Source organism: Falco punctatus (assembly GCF_963210335.1).
Source record: "Falco punctatus genome assembly, chromosome: 18".
NCBI classification, from domain to species: Eukaryota; Metazoa; Chordata; class Aves; order Falconiformes; family Falconidae; genus Falco; species Falco punctatus.
Genome location: NC_137598.1, coordinates 606,197 through 621,873, shown reverse-complemented (window position 1 = coordinate 621,873; position 15,677 = coordinate 606,197). Strand labels below are relative to the sequence as shown.

General features: G+C 62.5%; 2 protein-coding genes across 4 annotated transcripts; both read right to left on the bottom strand.

Moving 5' to 3' along the window:
* Window positions 1–153: 153 nt before the first annotated feature.
* Window positions 154–5,427, bottom strand: RFX5 (regulatory factor X5). 2 transcript variants are annotated; one of them, XM_080368068.1, is made up of 10 exons: window positions 5,301–5,427; window positions 4,286–4,416; window positions 3,647–3,680; window positions 3,145–3,227; window positions 2,850–2,975; window positions 2,514–2,630; window positions 2,025–2,106; window positions 1,591–1,798; window positions 1,309–1,403; window positions 154–1,205 (listed from the first exon to the last, which is right to left on the bottom strand). In XM_080368068.1, the coding sequence occupies exons 2-10, from the start codon at window positions 4,402–4,404 to the stop codon at window positions 231–233; spliced, it is 1,839 nt and encodes a 612-aa protein (XP_080224194.1). In that variant the 5' UTR covers window positions 4,405–4,416; window positions 5,301–5,427; the 3' UTR covers window positions 154–230. The 2 variants fall into 2 exon arrangements, with proteins under 2 accessions (XP_080224194.1, XP_080224195.1); XM_080368069.1 differs by having other exon boundaries at window positions 1,591–1,795.
* Window positions 5,428–6,838: 1,411 nt separating this feature from the next.
* LOC308054787 (methanethiol oxidase-like) lies at window positions 6,839–10,554 on the bottom strand. 2 transcript variants are annotated; one of them, XM_080368128.1, is made up of 7 exons: window positions 10,059–10,554; window positions 9,387–9,507; window positions 9,002–9,184; window positions 8,270–8,448; window positions 7,581–7,659; window positions 7,160–7,490; window positions 6,839–6,904 (listed from the first exon to the last, which is right to left on the bottom strand). In XM_080368128.1, exons 1-6 carry the CDS (start codon window positions 10,224–10,226, stop codon window positions 7,207–7,209), a joined length of 1,014 nt encoding a protein of 337 aa, XP_080224254.1. In that variant the 5' UTR covers window positions 10,227–10,554; the 3' UTR covers window positions 6,839–6,904; window positions 7,160–7,206. The 2 variants fall into 2 exon arrangements, with proteins under 2 accessions (XP_080224254.1, XP_080224253.1); XM_080368127.1 differs by lacking the exon at window positions 6,839–6,904 and having other exon boundaries at window positions 7,076–7,490.
* Window positions 10,555–15,677: the final 5,123 nt, after the last annotated feature.

The following is a 15,677-nucleotide window of genomic DNA, read 5'->3' as shown; positions in this document are numbered from 1 at the left end:
CCCCCCCTCCCCCCCTTGATCCCCCCGCGGCCCCCCCCGGGCGAAGGTAGCACACACACCCCCCCCCGAGGTCCCAGGACCCCCCCCCCCCACCGGGGGACAGCCCCACCGCTGCCCCCGACCTGCCACGGCCCACAGACAGGACAAGATGGATGGAGTGCTCAGCTTTTAATGGGGGGCACGGGGGGCACCCGCACCCGGCGGGGTCCTGGGGGGCAGCTGGGGAGGTGCTAAGAACCAGGGTGGGCGCAGAGCCGCACCCACGCCGGTGACCCCCCCCGGGACACGGGGGCACAAGGGGATGCAGCCCCTGACTGGGAGGCAGCAGCAGGGGGACCAGTCCCTGCCTGTGTCTGTCCATCGTGTGGGGGGATGTGGGGTTCCCCCCCATCCTGGGGGGCACTGGAGCCCCCAGCAGCACCGCCATCACCCATGGGGGACCCGGCTTCGCTCAGGCTCCGCTGTGCTGCCACCACGTCCTCCTCCGCCGCTGGCTTGTGGCCATCAGCGACCTTGGCCCTGCCATCCTGGATGACGCTGACCTGGGTGGGCAGGGAGCCCCCGGCCCGGCCGTCCCCGAGGGGGCTGATGGCACCGCCACCGCCATCGGCACCCGCAGCCACCCCGCGGTGCAGCTCCGTCTCCCCCGCAGCCGCCTCCTCTGGCCTCTTCCGTGGCCGCCCACGTCGCCGCTTCTGCGGGGCAGCCTCAGCGGCCGGTTCCGGGGGGCGCTTGGTGGCCCTGGGGCGCTGCGAGTCTGGGGGGCCCAGCCCCTCGCCACTCCCTGTGCTCCGGGGGTTGGCGGGGCTCTCGGCCGCGGGGACGCCCACACCGGGCAGCAGGACGTTGAGGACGGGCACGGCGGCTTGCTGGCTCAGTAGCCCCGCTGGCCCGTTGGCCCCCGGGGCCAGCCCCAGGGGCAGGGAGGGGGAGGCCGTGCCCACCGGCAGCGGCAGGGCCACCTTGACGGTGCCCCCCAGGGGGGCAGCCGTGATTTTGGGCGCCAGGACAGGAGGGGAGGAACGGACGGCGGCAGCACCGGGTGCCGTGGGTCGCTCCCCCGGCGGGATGCGGGGCAGGAGCAGGGGCAGGCGGGCAACCAGGGCGTTCACCTGGGGGCTGCTGGCCAGCTTGGGGGGCTCCGCAGGCTTCTTCTTCTCAGGCCGGGGTGGGATGGGGGGCTTGGGGCCGCTGTCCTTCTTGATCTGCAGGCAGAGAGATGTCGCAGCGGAGCCGGGCTGCTTCCCCGAGCGTGCCCCCTCAGGCTGTGGGGGAGCCAGGACCCACCCGGCTCCGATGGGGTCTCACCTGCCCCTGGCTCTGGTCACTGCTCTCTGAGGTGTCCAGACCGTTCTTCACCGTCGATGGGGTCCGACTCTCACGGTGGATCTTCTCCGCGCTCTCTGGGGGTGCGCAGTTGACAAAGGTGGGACGGCCCCTCGGCAGCTCAGCCGTGGACAAGGGCTGGCAGCAGCTCAGCCACGCCACGGGCAGCTGGAAGGGGACCCCATCTCCCAAAGCCTCTGTGCCCCTGGGGGGTCCAGATGAGCCCCCGAGGTGTGAGCGGGGCCGGGGCTCCATCCCACCCACCTGAGACCACCATGGCCATGACCAGGTCAGCGCGGGCCGAGCGGGAGCTGATGATGTGCTGCTGGATGAGGAACTGGGCCACCTCCACGATGTTGTTGAAGGAACGCTTGAGGATCTTCTCAGCCCAGTCGCAGGTCAGGGCACAGGCTGCCTCCATCACCTCGCTGTTGTAGGACTGCACCAGGTCCGTCAGCTCCGACTGCTGCTGCTGGGACAAGCCATGAGCCCCCCCGGTGATGCGACACCCCAGGTGCAAACGGGGCCAGGCAGCTCCCCCTCCACCCTCGGGGAGGCTCACGGGACAGAGCAGAACCTGCTCCCGAAGTGGGTGTCCCTCCACCCCCTGCCTTCGTCAGATCTAACGAGCGACGAGTTCATTACCCCACCAAAAGAACGCCACAGCAGCCAAGCTGTGGGGGCAGCAAAGGACTTACAGTCTCCGTCACTTTGAGGTCCAGGCTGGGCAGGGGCGGCAGGCTGACCACTGTCTTCCTCCGGATCCCGCTGTAGCAGTACGTTTGGCCGGGTTAAGGTCTGTCGCTGTCACACGAACACGGCCGCAACGGGGTCACGGCTCGACAGGACGCGGCTGCGGGGCTCACGATGGGCTTGTTCCAAGATGCGACAGCAGCCGGCCCCACGTCGAGCTGGGCTGCCCCGTTCTTGGGGGGCTCCCTGCCCGCCACCAGCTACCCCAGGCCACCCCGAGTGTACGGCAAGGACAGGGCAACTCCAAGCCCTGGGGACAACTGAGCTGAACCTTCAGGAGCAAAAAACCCAGGAGCCAGACCCCCTTAGAAGCCACAAAATACCACCTCGTACACAGACTTGTAAATGGGAGAAGCTGGAGAAGCAGCAGCTGCTGCCACCAGCCCGAGCAGCTCCCCGGGCTGCCCTGGCCAGCCAGGCACGTAGAAGGATATTTCGACTGTCCCCGGCCTCCCAGACGTCGGGCTTTGATGTTTGGGAAGATCTCCCGGATGATCTTGCCGAAATTGGCGGTGCTCAGAGGGCGACAGCAGAGGTTGTCGCAGTATCGCCTGCCGGGGAGAGCTGGGGGTTAAAGCCATCGAGCCCATCTCGCTGCCCTCCGCATGCACGGACTCTCCCTGCTGATGCGGCTCGTCTCCGAACCCCGCGTTGTGCTGGGCCCTTCCCAAACTATCCCAGGCTCTGAGCCGACCTCCCCGCCAGGCTTCGATAGACAACCCGGCCCCAGGGAGGGACGCTCCTGCCACCAGGCCAGCCCCTGCGCTCACTTGTAGGCGTCGTAAACGTCCTGCTTGGGCAGGCAGGTGTCTGTGTGCTCCTCCAGGTGGTTCCGGATCCAGTTGCACGCGTGCATGTACTCGGCCGTGCTCAGCGAGCTCAGGTCCAGGCTACTGCTGCTCTCGTGGAAGCCGGAGACAAACATTTAGTAGAAAAGCAGGACAAGCAGAACAGGAGAAGGCAGAGCTGTGCCACTCTCTCCCTGGCCTCTTGTGATCTGTATCCCCCATCACCCTGACAGCCCCTGCTCTCCCAGCCCCGGCCCTGGCTCGCTCCAGCACCCACCTCTTCTCTCCCAAGCTTGGTCCCGAGGGCAGCTGGAGGTAGAGGTAGAGCTTGTCGTTGTCTGAAAACTTCTGGACATCTTGCTACGGTCAAAGGGTCCACAGGGAGGGGGAGAACAGACCAGAGATAAAGAAAGGTTAAGGGTCCAAAATGAGAAACACCTGATGCAGGCGGTGCTCTCGTTATGCTCCTAACGGCAGTAACGGATGGGGCACTGAGACCAGAGCAGCTCTGCCAGTGTGGGCACAGCCTGCGTGCGAGGGGGCCACGTCAACGAAGCCACAGACTGCCCCTCGAGGGGACTGGAAAGGGTCGTCCCACACAGGGCTGGGGGAGCGGGTGCCACCCCCTGGCGAGGGGCTTCTCGGGGCTAATCCCCACAGCCAGACCCTGACCCGATGGGAAATGAGATCAGGCAAATCCCCGGGGTTCAGTTTAGCTGGGAGAGGAGAGAAATGGAGACGCTCAGTCCCCCAGCACCACATGCCGCCGCGGCACTCACCAGGATAGCGTCGACTTTGTTCTGCACGGATTTGCTGTGCGGGACAGAGACAAGCGGTGTTAGTGCAGGGCAGGGTGACACCGCAGTGCCCGGGTGTTCCTCAACCCCCCCTCCCCAGAGCTCCCAAGGACAGTGCCGTCCCCGCGCCCTCCCAGACCCCACACGTGCGCCCCAGCGTGAGCAGCAATGCCAAGACGGGGACACTGGAGCACCGAGAGCCAAAGGCCACCTGCACCCATGGGCCAGCACAGCCCGTTCTCCCCACGCTCCGTGTTTCCCTGTGTGCCCACCACCCCGCTCTAGCGCTCTGTGCCCTACCCTAACCCCAGGGAGAGCAGAGCAGGCGTAAAACCACGTCCCACAGGGTTGCAGTAGAACAGTATGCACTGCTGTGAAGCTCTGAATTGATTCTGCACACGAAACAGGCAGCACGCAGCTGGCGACGCGGGGCTGTGCCCCACGGACAGCACCCAGCACCAGAGCGAGCAGGGCATGCCTGAGGCCGTGCCATGGTACCACAAAGCTCACCCCTTTGGTCCCCGGGGCTGCACATTAATCAGCTTTATTAAATTAACCCACACTTGGTAACGCTCAGAGTAACGGGAAGAGGTGCCCGGGAAAAGCGAGCGCTGCCCTTACGAGATGATGCCCTTCAGCTCCTGCAGCAGCGTGCTCGACTCGGCGGTGCTGCCCCGGGCGCTGCTGGGGGACAAGCTTCCCTTCCTGGGGTTTCGGGCACTCAGCTCTTCGTCAGCCATCACATTTGGTTCCTGTTGGGAAGTGAAAACCAGACACAGTTAAAAAAAAAAAGGGAAGAAACCCCCTTCAGAGCTGTTGAGCCCCCGCAGGGCTGACCTCCGGCCTGGGATCAGGGAGAAGGGCAGAGGGGTGGCTGGGGGGCTCGGTGCAGCCCGGAACGCGCCTGCCCGTTGCCCCCATCCACCCTGGACCGAGGATGGGCCCCAGCTGGGTGGGCTGAGCTCCCTCAGCTGGACAGGAGCCACCAGGGGATGGGAATGGCCCCAGGGGTCCCAGGAGGGGTGTCTCCAGCAGCAGGGACCGCGGGCGGCCCCAGGCACCCCGCTCCGGGCAGGGGACAGGGGACGGGGTCTGGGTGGCACCAGCGAGCAGCGTGCCCAGGAGGGGACAGAGGGGCAGGTCCCCACGCTGGGGGTGCTGTGGGGGACCATGACAGTCCCGTGGGGTCCGGGTGCCAGTCCCTGGGGGCACGGGGAAAGGAGGGCAGGGATGATGGGGGCAGCAGGCGGGCAGAGGGCCCCAGGGGCATGGGGACAGAGACGCCAAGCGGGCAGAGGGCCCCAGGGACAGGGACACCAGGAGGGAGGGTCCCCAGCGACAGGGACACCAAGGGGGCAGACCCCCAGGGGCAAGGACACCATCAGGGAAGGCCCCCAGGGAGATGGGGCCAGGACCACCAGGAGGGAGGGTCCCCAGGGACACCGGGAGGGCAGATCCCCAGGGGCAGGGACACCAGGGGGACAGGGCCCCAGGGGCAGGGACACCAGGGGCAGGCCCGGGGAGCCGGGGGCTCCATGACAGCGCGGCCCCGCCGCAGCCAGCTGCCGGGCAGGGACCGGGGCCGGGCCGAGGGGAGCGGGGTCGCACCGGGCCGGGCCCCCCCCCCCGCACCCACCTGCGGGCGGCTGCAGCCGGGGCGCGGCCTGTCCCCGCCACGCGCCGCCACCCCGCGCGCAACAGGAACCGAAAGTGCAGCGCCCCGGCGGGACGCGCCCGCCGCCCGCCGCCGCTTTTTTCTGATTGGCCGCGCCGCCGCCGGCCCGCCCGGTTACGGCGCTGTCCTGTAACGCCATTGGCTGCGCCGGTTTTCCTACCCGGATACAAGCGGCGTCGGCCTCCGGAGTGGCCGTGCGCCAGCTGAAGTCTGCCTAGTAACAGGCTTCTGATTGGTGGGGCCGAAGCAGGAAGCGCAAGTGTAAACGAGCCCGTGCCCGTGCGGTGCGTCTGCGTTCAACGCGGGCGCGTGCAACACGCGTGCAGCGCGCGTGTGCATGCAACGTGTGTCCGACGTGCGTGCAGCGGGTGTGCATGCATCGTGCGTGCAATGTGCATGCAGCAGGTCTGTGTATGCATCGTGCGTGCAAAGGGTGTGCATGCATCGTGCGTGCAATGTGCGTGCAATGTGTGTGCAATGTGCGTGCAGCGGGTCTGTGCATGCGTCGTGTGTGCAAAGGGTGTGTAGTGGGTCTGTGCATGCAACGGGCATGTAACCTGCGTGCAACAAGTGTGCATGCATCGTGCATGCAATGTCTGTGCCGTGCCTGCGCATGCAGTGGGTGTAAGGCCCACAATCAGTGTGCACAATGTGTATGCAATGTGTGGGTGCACATGTGGTGTGTGGGTGTGCAGTGCACACATGTGATGCCTGCATAACGCATGTGTGCGCACCACGTGTGTGCAGTGTGTTCCTGCGGGCAGCAGGTGCCTGCGCAGTACGTGCACAGTGTGTAAGCATGAACGGCATGCGGCATGGGTATGCAATAAGTGTGCGTGTGCCGCATATGCTGGGCGTGTGCGTGCGGTGCATACCTGCCATGCGTGCATGCAGCCCATGTTCACGCAGGCAGCGCTGGTGCCAGCCCCAGCATACAAACCAGGTTTGCTTTTTCGGGGGAACACCAGCAGCAGCACGAGGGGCGCACTAAGAACACCCCATCGGTTCAGAGGGGCTGGCGGCCTTGCGGCCCTGGTTCGGTCACACATTTTGTTTCCTGGCTCATGGAGAGAACTTAAAGACGCGATGCTGCAGCTGCAGGGACGGCAGCCCCCCAGATTTATTGCTGAGCGCTGGGAGTGCCCTTGTGTTTGGGGGTTTGGGGGCGCTCAGAGGCTCCGGGGGCAGCTGAAGGGGCCTAAACCCAGATGTCGGAGGTGCAGTCCCCGCCGGGGTAGCGGATCTCGTGTGCCAGGCAGGGCCCGTCGGGCTCCTTCCCAAAATCCACCAGGAAGCGCTGGTTGACGGCCAGGCCACCCCGCTCCGTGTCCACGTCCAGCTGCAGCATGACGGAGCCGTCCCTGGGGTGGGGGAGAGCGGGGGGCTGGGGGGGTTCAGCCCCCAGCCAGGTGCACAGCACCCCCCTCGTCTGTCGAGGTTTCATACCTGATGAGGTCGGGGTAGAACTGCCTGTCCCAGGCGCTGTACAGGGAGGTGGTGACGTACAGCCGCTTCCCATCCAAGCTCAGCTGGATCATCTGCGGCCCCCCCGGCACCCTCTTCCCCTGGGAGTGAGCAGTGGTGCTGGAGGGTGCCAGGGACCACATCCATGTCCCCCCCAGCAGCAGTACAGGGCTAGGGACCACCTCCATGTCCCCCTGAGCAAGCAGCGGTGCCAGAAGGTGCCAGCGGGCCACCTCCGTGTCCCCCCCAGCAGCAGTACAGGGCCAGGGACCACCTCCGTCACCTCCCAGCAGCGGTGCTGCTGCCACAGCCACCGCGGTGGAGCAGACCCGTGAGGTACCAGCAGCACAGCTCACCTGGATGGAGAATGGCTCCGGCTGGCACCGCAGCTCCTCGTCCCTGCTCACGGTGACGGGTCCCCCTTTGGCGATGCTGCCACCCACAAAGACCTGCAGGAGACCGAAGGTCTGGGTGGCTGAGGCGGAGAGGAGGGGCTGATCCCGGCTGTCCCCAAGAGATGGAGGAAAAGCACCGGGATGTGACCAGGAGCCCCCCGCTGCCTCACCTGCCCCACCAGCCTGGGCTTGCGGGTGTCGGAGATGTCGTACTGGCGGATGTCTCCGTGCAGCCAGTTGCTGAAGTACAGGAACCTGTCGTCCAGCGAGATGAGGATGTCGGTGATGAAGCCTTGGGGAGGGTATGACAGAGCTGCGCAAACCACCGGCGGCAACGGCAGCGCCCGGGGGAACCTGGGAGCCCCTCAGCACCTGGACTGACCTGGCATCTCCGGGAGCAGCCACCCCTCCACTTTCTTGCTGGGGACTTGGATCACCTTCTCGGCTGCCCAGTCTCCTTGCTGCAGGAGGTGTGGGACAGAGCACGGCCCCAGGGGGCTCAGCATGTGCAGGAGAGGCAGGATAAGACCTGATGCTGGGGCCAATGCTGTGTGGGCACATCCACCACTCCTAGCCCCTAGGGCTGTAGCTCCACTGCTTTGCCAGCCACCTCTGGCTCTGCAGAGCCATGGGGAGGATGGGCTCTGGGGCTGGAGGGAGGGTGTTTGGGGCCAAAAACTCATCTAATTTTCCAGCCAGATGAGCTGGTTTGGTGAAAAATGTTCTCTCTGCTCACCCAGTTCACCATTACACACAACAACAGACACCGAGAAGAACATTGCTTGGGCTGTTGTAAGTCCGCAACAAAGGCATAAATAAATCTTTAAATTAAATCATTTTAGCCTAAACTGCTGCCAGTCAGGACAAGTCCTGTGGTGAGATTCCCCTAAGCCAGCTCATGTTCTGGTGCAGAGGCAGCCGCACGGCACAGGGAGGTGGCGTGGACCAGAGGTGGGCTGGGAGGACGGTGGGGGATGCGGGAAGCGGGGGGCTGCGTGGCGGCACGCGGCTTGGTCAGCTGAGGGGCAGCACCCCTTTCCCTCGAACCCCCGGTGTACGGGATGCACGTACCTCGGTCTTGTAGAAGCGGTGGATGGCACTGCTGATGGTGCAGCCCACGTAGCCCTCGGCAGCGTCGGGGTTGTGGAGGAAGCGGATCTCCAGGGGGGCCGCATCCTCGCCCACGTCGATGGCCTGGACATAGGTGTGAGTGGTCCAGTCCCAGACGTTGAGGCGGCGGCCGTAAAGCCCTGGGGCGGGGCAGAGCAGGGGTCACAGGGGATGCTGCGAGGCGCAGGGTCTCGGGCAGATGTGCTATGGTTCAGGTGAGCTTGCAGCCCCTCGAGCTCCGCAGACCCCCTGGTCTCCGCACCAGCACACACCGGTTGCTTTGGACCTTGGCAAAAGCCACGGGAAGATGCCCAGCGTCCGGTGGGGACCATCCCGCTGGGACAGGGCTGGGAAGGGCGGTGTGACCTCTGGGCGGGAGCTGGGCTGAGGCAGGGCCTCATCCTTCGTCCCTACGGCTAAGACCCAGCCCCACGTCCAGCTCAGCACCAGCGTTCAGGGGCTGCCTTGGGCTGAACCTCTGCCACTCACATCTGAAGTGCATTCAGGTGGGCTGGGCTGGCCTTTTTGAAACCCATGGGATGTGTAGGAATTGGTGTGGAATTCATCTTGGACAGGTCCTCTCTGCCTGTTAGTGCCAGCTCTCACCAGCAACAGGGGAGGCTGGAGATTTGGCTGCCTTGCGGTGCTGCTCAGCATCTCTCTCCCGGAGTATTTAAACCGCTGTTTACTCACCTTTCTTCAGATCATTTGGGTCAAATCCATACCCCAGGCATTTTGGGATCCCCCACTCGGTGCTGATCAGGACGTTGTGGCGTGGCTGGTACCAGAAGTCGTAACCCATTGGGGGGATCTTGTCCCCTTTCTCCCAGTTCCCCTTAATCTCAAAGGTCTCGCCATCCAGCAGGATAAAGCCGCCTGATGCAAAAACAAAACCACGTTGGTGGAGAGGAAACCACCCAGGTCAACCGTTTACACATTGTAAAACAAGCAGCAACAGACAGATCCACCGCTGCAGAGCAGGCTGCTGGAGGGGCTGGGGGACCTGGCTGAAGCCCCCAGGACAGCTCTGGATGTGGGGACTGTTCCTCCTGCCCCTCTCCCTAGGGGACTGGGGTACCTTTCCCGCTGCCGGCCGGGTCTCCCAGGGTGCTGATCATGATTTCACCACTGCCCAGGCAGTGCGAGGTGTGGGGGTAGCCCAGGTTGCACTTCCAGAAGACGTCCTCCGAGTTGACAACCTGCCGGCAGGTCACAGGAACCGTCACCGTCACGTCCCTCGTGCCAGGCAGTCCCAGGCAAGAAGGCTGCTCGTGCCACGCTGGACGCAGGTGCACAGGCCGGTTGTTAGCCTGTGGCCGGCTCCTGCCTGACTTCAAGACAGGACTTGCCACGCAGCCAAGGGTGGTGAGCATGCTCGGTCCTGCGTCCCCTTGCGTGTCGGCACACGGGGCGCCCTGAGGAACCAGCTGCCAGCCACCAGTGGGGCCCCCACACCCAGGCTCAGGGCAGGCGGCACACGGATGCCCAGGGCTCCTCCGGAGACACACGGCACGGGCGAGGCACAGGCTGTGCACCCACCGGGCAGCGCCATGCATGGTGCCCACCGAGGAGAACTCAGTGTTCGCACACCAGCAGGAGAACAAGCACCTTCCACAGCCTTCCCATTTCCCATACTGCCACCAAGGCGCTGCAGAGCTCTGACACACCCCGAAGCCTCTTTGGCTGGCTCTCCCACAGCCAAAAGCCACCACCCTGGTTGTCCGGGGTACCGGCACCGCCTCCCGGGTACCTTGAGAAGCCTGGGAGCCCGCAGGTCGGTTCCCACGTCCACCACGTAGATGCGGGAGGAGACGAAGCTGGGCAGGATCAGGCGGTTCCGCTTCTTGGTGGCGTCCCCAAAGCAGCTGCTGCAGGCGTTCCAGCCCGAGTGGTGCAGCTCGTCCCCCAGGTTGGGCATGGGCAGGCGGTGGATCACCTGCAAAGCCCCCAGCCCTGCCTACACCGGTCTCTCCTCTGCTGAGCACAGGACCGCAGGCGGACCAAGATGCTCAGCGCGCTGCAGACATCACTAGAGGGTCAGGATGCCTCTGGCGAGTCTCACCCCGCGGAGGGGAGTGGCGTGACAGGGGAGATGAAGGATGGGGTGTGAAGCAGATTTTACGTGCATTTTGTAAGCACAGGGAGGCTCAGAGCCTCGGGGAGAACTGGGCAAGCACCAGCCTTCGGTACGGAGACGGCAGCTTTGGGAGCACGAAGGACCAGCACTGAGCTGCTTCCCAGGCCAGTTTAGTCCCGAGATAAAGCCTTTGGTACCTGGCAGTAGTGCGGAGATTTGGGGTCGACATCCACAGTGGCCAGAAAGTCAGGTTTCTTCCTCCCAGTGTTCCTGTAGATGCAGGGCACGTACACAATCTCCTCCCGGGGACCTTTCAAGACAGAAATGTTGCGTGAGCATCGGCAGAACCACCTATGACAAAACAAGCCCCTTGCAGGAGTCTCCGGTCAGGCCCGATTGCCCTCCCGGGGAGCCGACGGGTTCCCCCACGCGTGTGGGACAGCTGGATCTCCATCTCGGCCACACCAGGGGCACCAGGCTGGGCTCTGTCCTGCAGGGGTTGAGGCTTATTTGGATCCCCTGTCCTGGGGAGGGATCTCTGGGCCTCAGAGTCCCTAAGGAAGTCCACGGCTTTGGGATCACCCTGTGCCTGCGAGGACGGGCCAGCCCTTGCCCAGCCCTATCAGTCAGGAATCAAACCACACTGGGCCTCATTTCCATTGCAGCCACACAGGAGAAGCCTTGAAGCACCAGAGAAGTGCTTGCCAGATGGAAGCCGAAGGCAGAAAGCCCCCCCAGCCCCTCGCCATCCCCCCGTCTTGCCGAGCTGTGAAAATCTACCATGGTGTGAGAGCTCCCTGCCTACAGGGATCCCACTGGGAAGGGAAGGGCTCAGCCCCAGGGATGTCCCAGCACTGCACCAGCTGCTAAGAAAAAAATCAACTCCATCCCAGCTGAAAGTGGGACAGAGTGGCAGGTCTGCCACGCTCCCTGCTGCCCCAGCCAGAGCCGCTGCCTGTGCTGCCTACACTGCCCCTGCTGCCCGCACTGCCCGTGCTGCCCAGGGCAGGCAGCACCATCGGCTTTGCTGGACTGATCCAGACCCCAGCGAGCCTCCTCGGGGCTGCAGAGGTGGTACCGCTCCGGGCTGTGCCAGGATAAAGCGCTGCCAAAGCGAGGGCTGGTGGGGAAGAGCTGGCTTAGGAAATGCTGAGGAAGAGAAAGCAAGTGGGAAGCAGGGACAGAGAGGGGATTTGGGACCTTGAGGTCTGATCCAAACCCCAGCACCCAGGGCACACCGAGGAGCTTCTCGCCAGCTGCTCGGAGCCTGACCTTCCAGATGTCTGTGTGGAAGAGCTTGCTGGGTGCCAGAGTTACTTGGCACCACTGAAGCAACCAGACAGTTCCCAAGGGAACTTGCCAGAGTGGCAGAGTCAATGGGATTTGTGCTATTTGCTATTAATTTAAATCACTGTCCAGCCCTGCCAACGCGCGGGGATGTTTTGAAGACTCATCTCTTCTTTGTTTTCTTGGTTCAAAGACGTTTCAGGGATCGGAACCACAGATCATGAGCAAGCTCCAGAGCTCTCCAGGGTTTCAAGGATGCGTTTGCTAAGCCCTAGAGAAGAGGATTAAGGGAGGGATAGCTGGAGATGATGCATTCATCAGTCTCTGCACATCAGAGCACCAGCGTTTCGGCAACACAGCAAGAAGGATTCGCAGGCAAAGTGTCCAGACTTGTAAGGAAGCAGCCCGGGAGGCTGTTTTTTATACAAGGAAGTTTTGCCATGTTGTGTTCCCAGCCATCAGGAACAGGGTGCAATGGAAAATCAGGATGATTCCCCTTCCCTCCCTGTGTTTAGCTCCTGTGGTGGCATTGTGGGGCTATAGCAATACAGTCGCCTCTGAGAAACTCAAAAATCCCATTTGGTTTTGCACGAGGAAGCCACAAGTGTCTTTTCTGCAGGTTATGACCCATCCCAAGCCATCATGAAACCTAAGAAGGTTTGTTCTGACACCAAGCTGTCATTATGCGATTGATGTTTGACCTCAGGACAGGCCAGAAGCGAAACCATCACGAAACCATCGCTTCCCTAATGCTTGCTGGGAGCCTCCTTGGAGAATGGAGTTAATTGATAATGTCCTCTGGAAAGCGTTGTTTTAATCATCATCTAAATCATGGGCAGTGCAGGGCTCTTCCCTGCCTGCCCAGGATTTCAGACTTGCCTTTCATCGCATCCACAGGCGAGGCGAAGCCAGGACCACACGCTCCACACTTTTCTGCATTGAGAAGAACAGAAACAAACAGAAATGAGATGACAATGGGTTCTTTTAATCCCCTTTTTCACAAAGGAGCTGCTCACTGGAGTGGCTGCACATGGTCCCACTCTATGGCAATGGTCAAGGCGAACCAGGATGCATCCAAACCGTCCCCAGAAAGGGGCTCTGGGCAGCCAGTGATGCCGGTGGCATGTTCCTAGCACAGAAAGGTGCAAGGGAAGAGCTGCGTGTCTCTGCTTTGCCTCCCACCGTGTCCCTGTGGAGGAGAGCAAGGGTGGTTCAACACACGCAGGGGCATCGCCAGGCTCGCACGGCCTCGAGGAGATGCCAGGAGCTCTGAGGTTCTTCTGCAAGGAGGAGGAGGAGGGGAGGCAGCGAGGAAGAAAAAGGCAGCATGGCCAGGCTGCTGTTCCAGGGGCAGAGGGAGGGAAAAGGATTCTCCTGGGAGCGGAGTGGGGATCAAGCATCCCTGTGCTGCGGGGCTGGGCTCTGCAGCTCCTCCTGACCCTCTTTGCCGTGCCATGGTTTGGGGGCACTCATGCAAAGCTTTCGCACAGAAAGCCCTGTTTCCACCCAAGACGTTGGGTGCTCGAGGTGCAGCCGCCTTTCCAGCTCCTGGGAGTCCCTGCCATGCCGCCGCGGGTCTCCGGGGCACGTCGGACCCTGCCAGCCTTGTTCTCCAAGAGGCTTTAAAACTGCTGAGAGAATTTTCTTACTGCAGTTAGGAAACAGCCTCCACCACCAAAAGGATATTTTTCCCCATTTGCAATGGCAGGTCTGAGGAGAGGGAGGGAAACCCCCAGCTAAATCATAGGACTTGGCTTTGCTGCATCAGCTTCTTATTTCTTTTTATTCTTAATTGTTTTATCACTTGTGTCCCTGCTCCTCCGGGGAAACGCTGCTGCCTGAAGCATGGACAAACAACCCTTCCAGCCAGCTTCTCCTTATATTACTCCTGCAAAAACACCCCATCAAAGCCAGACTTTACACTACGGACTGCCGGCTGTGGTGCATCTGACCACAGCAAGCGCAGCCTGCACAAGCTGCAGCTGAATAAAGGAGAGAATAGTCAGAAGGTTTTTAATCATCAGTCTATCTAAACGTTTCGTGCCGCTTTTAGTAGCTTGAGAAAAGAAACCTTCTCCTGGCCAGAGGAGACACCGCGTTCATCCCCACATTTCTTTTTATTTTATGCTTTCCGGGTGTCAGAGTAACAAAACCACAAGACCCAGCTGCAATTGAGTTTCGGAGGATGCCGGAGCAGAGCCTGCGGCCAGGAGGCAGCAGCAAGGCACTGACAGTCCCAAGCACCTTCCCCCGGGAGCAAGCCGCGGTCGACGGAGATTCCTTACCTGTGCTGGATCTCGCCTGCTGTGGAGCCGCAGAAGGAGATGGTCCCGCCTGCATTACGCCTGCTGGGAGTAAGTCAAGAGAGAAGATGCAGCTCCACAGGGATTCAGATATATGGGGAGCAGGATGGGGAGAAGGAGGGTTTGGGGAAAGGATGCCAAGGGGAGGATCCACACACCTTGGGGTGTGGGAGGTACCAGGGCAGCCTTGAGCGTCTTCCAGCTCTGGAAACGTGCAGGGAAGCAATTTCAGTGCTGGCAGAACCTCCTCCCCTCCCACAGGGGAAGGGGCCGGGGCTGCTTCTGCACTCCACAATGCACGTGCTCTTCCACACAGGAAAAGCAAGGGCTGGGAGCCATCAAGGGAAAGCAGGCTGCTCCCCTCCGATCCCGGGCTAGAAGCAGCATCTCAAGTCTCCCCATGGGGCTGACGGAGTGCCCCAATGAGGGACGGGCAAGCACTGCATTCCCAACCACAGAAATAATTTTATGAGGTTGCAGATGTTAATCACAACTGAAAATGAAAAGTGAAGACTGGGTGTCTTTTAATTGCAGGATGACTGTTTACTGCGGGATGTTAATTTGCTGGCTGGGAGGAGGGCAGAAGCAACGTGCCCGTTTTCCCCATGACACGTCTGACTTAGTCAGTGCCTGCTGCTGCTGTGGCTGCGAAGTCGGGCGTCACAGGCTTGGTTTTAAGGGCTGTGCATGGATGCTCAGTTTTTGCAGGCACATCATGTCTGGCAGGCTGCTGCTGTGTCCTCTCCAGCACGTGCCCTGGAACCAGCAAGCTCGGTCAGTCGGTCACCGCCACCAGAGGCTCTCAGCCCCTCACACGTGAAGGCTGCCAGCAAAATGATCGATGGCCTCAGCTCAGGCTCTCCCGCACTCACATGCTTGTATTTGATGCTCAACCCTGCGGATCTGCAGCGTGGTGCTCAGCACAGCTCCTGTGTCCCACCTTGCCTCCGACCAAGGAAAGCTGCTCCAAGAGGTCATAGGGCTTAAATGCAAAGGACAAGACATGTAAGAGCAGCAGCCCGGCTTCACCTGACCTCACACACCTTCCACAGAAACGTCTGCTGCAGCTCAGCAGGATTGCCCTGAGAGGGTCGCATCCCTTAGGGAAGGGGAGTGATGCAGCAGTGCTTGTCCACATGGACAGCTCTTGGAAGCTGCAAAGGGCTTGAGGGTGCTGGTGCCAGGGAGAAGCACGTCCTCCCAAGAACCGCTGGAGGGAACAGTCGGAGCAGCCAAGGCCAGCCACCCCAGCTCACCGCCTCCCCACGCCAGGTGCATGCGGCCACCACAGCCACACCGCATCCCACGTTCCCGGGATAACTCAGGCGCAAGCACGTGGAATGGCCCCCGCTCCCTGGAAGGCGGCCATCGGGCCCCAAGGACCCGGGACAGCCCTTGGGGGGTGGACGAGCTGGCTGCTAGTGGCAGAGACGCGGCGGGGGCAGAGCAGGGCCTGGCGGTGGGTCGAGGGTCTGGGTCACAGCTGCAGCGCTGCCCCTTGACCTTCACGGCCCCACGCAGCCCCGAGCCCCGGCCGAGCCCTCGCCTCGCTGTGCGGCCACCTGCAAGTCAGGGAGGGCGGTGGGAGCGCCAGGGATGGGTGCCTGCGGGCTGGGGTCGCCCTCCCGCCCGTGGAGAGGCGGCAGCACCTCTGCCGAGACACCCGCTGTGGAGGGTCTGCGGGGCGGCGAGAGCAGGCACC

Bases quoted from the DNA above. Each gene is read 5' to 3' on its own strand.
- RFX5 (XM_080368068.1), bottom strand. From the start codon at position 4,404: ATGGCTGACGAAGAGCTGAGTGCCCGAAACCCCAGGAAGGGAAGCTTG. The intron at 3,228-3,646 runs GTGAGTGCCGCG...CTTTGACCGTAG, and splicing joins ACAAAGTCGACGCTATCCTG to CAAGATGTCCAGAAGTTTTC. The intron at 1,404-1,590 runs GTGGGTGGGATG...GCGCACCCCCAG, and splicing joins CATGGCCATGGTGGTCTCAG to AGAGCGCGGAGAAGATCCAC.
- LOC308054787 (XM_080368128.1), bottom strand. From the start codon at position 10,226: ATGCCCAACCTGGGGGACGAGCTGCACCACTCGGGCTGGAACGCCTGC. The intron at 9,185-9,386 runs GTACCCCAGTCC...TTTTTGCATCAG, and splicing joins CCCGGCCGGCAGCGGGAAAG to GCGGCTTTATCCTGCTGGAT. The intron at 7,660-8,269 runs GTACGTGCATCC...CACCTCCTGCAG, and splicing joins ACCGCTTCTACAAGACCGAG to CAAGGAGACTGGGCAGCCGA.